This window comes from Lithobates pipiens, unplaced genomic scaffold (genome assembly GCF_037356315.1).
Source record: "Lithobates pipiens isolate NorthernLeopardFrog02 unplaced genomic scaffold, aLitPip1_a1.2 Scaffold_30, whole genome shotgun sequence".
NCBI lineage: Eukaryota > Metazoa > Chordata > Amphibia > Anura > Ranidae > Lithobates > Lithobates pipiens.
In genome coordinates, this window is record NW_027507791.1 from 8,783,166 (window position 1) to 8,790,127 (window position 6,962).

The window sequence follows — 6,962 nt, forward strand, 5'->3', positions numbered from 1 at the left end:
GCCTATGCCTGTCTGACCCAGTGAAAGGTAAATCTGTGTGGCTGGTTCTGTGATTTCCTTAGCTGGGTTGCTCCTTTATGGCTGGTTCTGTAAACCTCCTGACTGTGTAGCCTCGGTGCGGCTGGTTCCATGAGTGTCCTGGCTGTGAGGCTCTCATGTTACTGGTTCTGTGATTCTTCTGGCTGTGTGACCCCGGAGTGGCTAGTTCTGTAATTCCTCTGGTTGTGTGGCTGGTTCTGCGATTCCCTGGCTGTGTGACCTCTGTGTTGCTGGTTCTGTGATTTCCTTGGCTATGTGACCCCTGTGTGGCTGGTTCTGTGATTCCTCTGGTTGTATGGCGCTGTGTGGCTAGTTCTGTGATTTCCCTGGCTGTGTGGAGTTTTTGTGATTCCTCTGGTTGTGTGAACCATGTATGTCTGGTTCTGTTATTTCCCTTGCTGTGCGATCCCGTGTGGCTGGACCTGTGATTCCCTTGGATGTGTGGCCCCTGTGTGCTGTTTTGTGATTCCTCTGGTTATGTGACCCATGTATGTCTGGTTCTGTGATTTCCATGGCTGTGTGGCTGGTTCTGTGATTCTACTGGCTGTGTGGCCTCTGTGCAGCTGCTCCAGTATTTCTCCTGGCTGTGTGGCCCTGTGTGGTTGCTTTTATGATTCTCCTGGCTGTGTGGCCCCAGCTAACAATGACATCTTTGTTTTACAGAGAGTTACACCCTGCTCCTGGAGAGTGGAGGGCCGCTGCTGCTGGGGTGGCTGCTGCATTATTGTCCCTTTTACTTCATGGGTCGAGTGCTGTACTACCACCACTACTTCCCAGCCCTGCTCTTCTCCTGCATGTTGACTGGTGGGTATCTGCAGACTGGCACGACGGGTATGAAATGATGCCTCCTCCCCCTTCCATGAACATGACATAAAGTTGTGTGTGAAATTTCCATGATGAAAATCAGCAACAAAAAAATAAGTTAAATCCATAAAGATAATTTTTGTGGAATTTTTCTCAAAATCTGGGATCTGAAGGCAGTGCTGTACCTGATTTCCCATAAAAATCCTCAAAAAAGCAATACTCTTCTTTAGAAATGACCTGAGGATGATCTACCCCCTTTCCACCAAGGGGAGGGGGCCTGTGGAGGGCTTTAGAAGATAGTGATGTCAAGCAGGCCTTGGTAAGGGTGGGGTTTGCAGGGTACTAATGAGAAGATAGGGGACAGCTGTGAAGGATATTACAACAAAAGTGGAAGCTCCGCTTATCAGCTGCCTCCTCCCCTCTAGTGCCACATTTTGGCACCTTTTTGAAGGGAAGGGGGGAGCGGGTACATGTTTTGAAAGGTACCTGTCCCCACTTCCGAGACATCTCGCGGTGGCAAGATCACTTGGAAGTTTGGCCCCCCTACTCTTTCCTCCACCGCCAGTTGACTCAGAAAGCACAGCGCGCTTTGCGCATGAGCAGTAGGGAGCTGGCTGTGAAGCTGAAGGGCTTCATTGCCGGTTTCCCTCAGTACAAATGGCGGCGGTAGCACCCGAGAGTCGATACAGCTGGATCCCGGGACAGGTAAGTGTCCTAATAATTAAAAGTCAGCAGCTATAGTATGTGTAGCTGCTGACTATTAATTTCTTGCTCGGGGGTGGAACTTAATTTTAATGAGTGTGTGAAATAGACAGCAGGGATGGCAAATACTGGATCCTGGGGACTGAGAGTGGGTGATATGAAAGAATGATGGAATAGGCCAGAGGAGGCACTGACTGGTGCTGAGTTAGTGGTTGTAACTGTGCGGATACTGATATGGCTGTGATGGTACAAATACTGATTTGGCTGCAATGGTACTGGCGCTAAAATGGATGAAATAGTACGAATACTAATATAGGGTGTGATGGTATGGACACTGATGCAGTGTGATGGTATGGTTGGACACTGGCATGGTATGATGGTATGGATGGACACTGGCACGGTGTGATGGTATGGATGGACACACTGGTACGGTGTGATGGTATGGACACTGATATGGTGTGATGGTACGGATGGACACACTGGTACGGTGTGATGGTACGGATGGACACACTGGTACGGTGTGATGGTACGGATGGACACACTGGTACGGTGTGATGGTATGGATGGACACACTGGTATGGTGTGATGGTATGGATGGACACACTGGTATGGTGTGATGGTATGGATGGACACACTGGTATGGTCTGATGGTATGGATGGACACACTGGTATGGTCTGATGGTATGGATGGACACACTGGTACGGTGTGATGGTATGGATGGACACACTGGTATGGTGTGATGGTATGGATGGATACTGGTATGGTGTGATGGTATGGACACTGATATGAAATATTTGGTCTGAGCTGATCTTGTCTCTTCCAGCACTGACGCTCTCTGTCCTGTTGAAGCTCTCCGCTCATCTCTGGTGTCCATCTCAGCCCCACTCTGTATATACAACAGGGATGACTCTGCTGATCCTCATCCTCATATACAGGTGAGTCCTCCATGGGGGGGGGGGGGGGGGGGGGTGGTCAATTCCTGTTAAGATCAGGGAGTCTCTGGTTATGATTTACATCGATGACAGATCAGTGTGTGTGTTTTTTTTTTTTTTAACCACTTGTGGACCAGCCACAATACATATACTGTGGCAGGGTGGCCGCTCTGTGCTGCATCGCATACTTAGTATGTGATCCGCACTGGGGTAGAGGGCACACTGGTGCCCGCTGCCCTGGCTGTGCTGTGATTCGCTGCTATCAGCTCTGGTAATTGCCAAAAAGAACCCTGTGTTTGTAAACAAAGATCGGCTTTCTTCTGAGAGCAGCAATGTTCCATTTTTTTTTTTTCTCCCTGCAACTCCTTTGCAGGGAGTAAAAACCGGCACATTGCTTAGTAAAAACAGTACACAGCGCACACATTTAACCCCTTGATCACCCTAGATGTTAACCCCATCCCAGCCAGTATCATTAGTATAGTATCAGTGCCTTATATTAGCACTGATCACTTTATTAGTGTCGCTGGTGCTGTCAGTCAGTTAGTGTCAGATTGCTCACCGCAATATCGCAGTCCTGCTAAAAGTTACTGATCGCCTCCATTACTAGTATTAAAAAATAAAAAATGAATTCCCGTATACAGTATATACCATTGTTTGTAGATGCCATAATATTTATACAAGCCAATCAATATACAGTAAAACTTTGGTTTGAGAGCATTTTGCAAGACAAGCAAATTTTTTAAATAAATTTTGGCTTGATATACAAGCGATGTCTTAATATACGAGTAGCGTCATGTCACAACTGAGTAATAAAAGAGAAGAGAGGCGCCGCTAAGTGTAGCAATATGGTTACATTTAATGAAGCTACAACATTTAGCAACATATTGCTACACTTGGAGGCACCTCTTTTCTCTTTTTTATACTTTGTAGTTCCTGCTATTAATCCCCTTGTGGAGGCAGCCATTTGTGGATGAACATTTTATGGTTACACAACCCATCACATTCCTATTCTTTTTATATGGACTATAAACTGAAGGACCTATTGAGTTTCTATTATTTCTTATGGGGAAAATCGCTTTGATATACAAGTCCTTTGGATTTCAAGCATGTTTCTGGACCAAATTATGCTCGCAATCCAAGGTTTTAATGTACACTTATTGGGATTTTTTTTTCTTTGCCAAAATTAATGAAAAAAAATTTATTAAAAAAATAAAAAAAAATTTTCAGTATTAGATGTTAATAAAAAATAAAAAATAAAAAAAATAGTGGTGATCAAATACCACTGAAAGAAAGCTGTAGTTGTGGGAAAACAAGGACACAAATTTTATTTGTTTTACAGGGTTGTATGACCGCGCAATTACCAGTTAAAGTAGCGCCATTCTCAATGGCAAAATAAGGCCTGGCCATTAAGGGGGTAAAATCTTCCAGAGCTGAAGTGGATAACGTAGTCAAGCGAATACAACCAAAAATTTTCCGGGACCCAGAATATGATTTCCTCCCTCCTAAATCTGTGTGGGATTCTTCCCCTAATGCCAGTCCTTCCTTCTCTTCCAGCTTCTACCTCTTTCAGCCCCTGTCGTATGGAATGGAGGGCCCCCTGGCAGACGAGCAGGACAGTCCCATGTCAGGGCTGCGATGGATGGACTCATGGGAGTTCTAGGTCCCACGGTGCTTCTTGCAGACCTCTGTGCTTTGGGGGGGGTCTCTGGTTCAGTCCTAGCGGTGGAGATGCTGCGCCTGGATGTAGATGTTGTGCAGCCTTTTTAGACTGTAATGTGCGACCAGCCATTTTCTGGAAACAGTTGAACGCACAGAATGCTGTATGGACGCTATATGGATACAAACTATATTGCTGCTAAACTCAAACTTGTTCACTGCCAGCAGGAGGCGTCTGTCCTCCAGATCTGGGGTAAGACGCCATTACATTTAACTGCCCCATCACAAACTCACACCACTGCCGGTTACTTGTTTCCCTTTCATCTTATTTTCTGTATGACTTGGAGAGGGAAGCAAGTGCAGAAGAATTTTTCTCGATTTTGGGGGGGGGGGGGGGGTTCAGCGTCCTCTATCAGTGTAGGTGGGCGGTCATTGCCCTCTAACCTTTCCCACTCATGCTGTCCAAGGGATGCAGAGGTGTGCCAGGAAAGACTTAGAATAGGGTTACTCCTGGCTTCGGTGCTGTGCGGACAGATTTTATCGTTATATCTGCATTATCCTAACGTAGTTTAAAGGCTAAAGCCCCGTAAACACAGGCAGAATGTCAGGAGATATCTGGCAGTACAAAAAAGATCGGCCGACGTTCTGCCCGCATGTATGTTGGTCTGTCAGTGTGTATGCACTGATTTCCCCTCCCCCCTTCAATTACCCAGATCCCCATCGCACTTATGGAGAACACTAATCACCCCCCAAACTTATACAAAACACTAACCTCTCCCCCACTGTTAAAGAACCCTAATCTCCCCTCTCTCACACATGCTGATCAAGAACAATACACGCCCCCCCCCACCACCACCACCACCATCTACACTGATAAAGAACTCTAACCCTTCCCCTTTCCTTCCTGTCTCACATCACAAAATATCCCCCTTCCAACACTAATAGTAGACAATGGCCTCCATACACAGCAATACAAAACACTAATGTATAGAGAACACTAAACCCTGCCCCCTTCCCCCCTACCACCACCACTACACCGATGGGAGACACCAAGCCCCACAAATCTCATGTCTACCCCCATGTCTTGCATCAAAAACAGCCCTCTCCTAACAATACTGGCTTTGGCACAAGACCTCACACAGGGGTCAAGTCCTGGGGAAAAAAGTGTGGGAACTCCCACCCAAGATCCACTCCCCCACCAAAAAAAAAAAAATGATATGCTCATATGCACGAACACTTACAAAGTGTTATTTTTCATCCAATTTTCGTATTGTGTGTGTATGAAGCTTAACTGTTAGTACATAAAACAAATAAAAAAAAAAAAAACAATCCTCAATAAAAAAATAAATACGGTAATTCTCTGAACAATCAGCATTCATTCAATTGTGCTTCCATGCAAATGTGAACATCATGTTCTGATCTTTATTGGGGAATGTTATTTTGTATATAGAGTGTTTATGTGGTGAGTTTACACTTTTCATTGAACAGAGTTTGGATAACACAGGGTAAACGGAAAGGTCATTAATGAACTGCACATTATCTGGACAGAATGCTTGGGGAGATAGTGATGTGTTCCTGCTTAGGAGATGTATGCTAGCTTGGGGGGCTGCAAACTCTGCAGGGCTCCAACACACACTCGCTGCTATTCCAACCCTTCACATATTTCCACATAAACTTCCCTCCTGGTATTAAACTTTGCCAGGTATTGTGCTCAGCTTACCACCCCAAACTGATGTTCCTCCCTCAGCTCACCTCTCTCCCTGCATGTCCTGTGAGCAGAATAGCTGTGCTCCTCCTCTGGGTTCTCTCATCATATGGCGTTTGAAGATGGGGGAGGGGGGATTCAGCGGGACACACAGAACAAGTAGGCAGGAGACTGGGGGGGGGGGGGGGGTGAGGAGACAGAAAATCAGGAGGGGGCGGTGGGCAGGAGCACATCACGAGAGGTCTGACTAAATACAATCTCTTAGCAGCAGGGACCTGATCTACCCGTCAGCTAGCTGTGATTGACAGGTAGATCGAAGAGGAAGCTGTCATGAGGCCCCCTACTGGTAATGCCTGAATGGTCAGTCCACCCCTGGTGTGCGGCACTTACTATTGCGAGCTGTGTCGACGGGTGCTGGTGTAGTACCTGCCACACAGCTCACATACTTCAAAGTCTTGCAGGACGCGGCTGCTAACGGGAACTGAGTTCCTGTTGTGGAAAAAGTACAGGAACTCCGTTCCCATGCGTTCCCGCAGAACTTGAGCCCTGGCCTTACATTAGTAGAGCGTACAGACATGTAGAGTAAAATCTGCATGTAGTCATGTCTGGGAGCTACAGTGCAGTTAGCCCATTGACATGCACCATCGGTACTCTCCGGTGCTGCCTGTACTACCGTTTGCATACGTATGGGGATAATGGCAAACACTGACCCCCCCCCCCCTTCTCTATAGACTTATCCCCCTCTCCCCTTCCACTCATACCCCACCACCCGACTCTGTACTCTGTGACCATAGAAATGGAAAACCCTGCCTTGCAGTAAGGATGGGTTCACTCTTTGACTTATTCAGTAGATCTCTGAGACTAAAGAAGATAAATCTTCCTTAAGCCTAGTACACACGGGCCAAATGTTGGGCAGCATCCGCCTGTTCAATAGAAACCGGCTGATATTTGACCCGTGTGTACTGAAGTTGGTCCAAAGGGGCGTGCCTGAACTAGGTCTGCCGGTCGACTCCTGATTAGCGTTCTCACCTAGTGACTTAAAGTGTTGAGTGTTCTGGGGGGGGGGGGGCATTCCCCCTGTCAGAACACAATAGCGCAGCAAGGGAGATGGTTCAGATAGTTA

General features: G+C 46.7%; 1 protein-coding gene across 1 annotated transcript in view; it reads left to right on the plus strand.

Annotated features, from left to right (window-relative positions):
- POMT2 (protein O-mannosyltransferase 2) overlaps positions 1–5,502 on the plus strand; it is a gene marked incomplete in the record, with an annotated part of 30,962 nt that extends 25,460 nt beyond the window's left edge. Inside the window, 4 exon segments of the mRNA XM_077463608.1 lie at positions 1–27; positions 703–843; positions 2,370–2,481; positions 4,033–5,502. Of these exon segments, the coding sequence (XP_077319734.1) occupies positions 1–27; positions 703–843; positions 2,370–2,481; positions 4,033–4,138 (386 nt within the window).
- Positions 5,503–6,962: the final 1,460 nt, after the last annotated feature.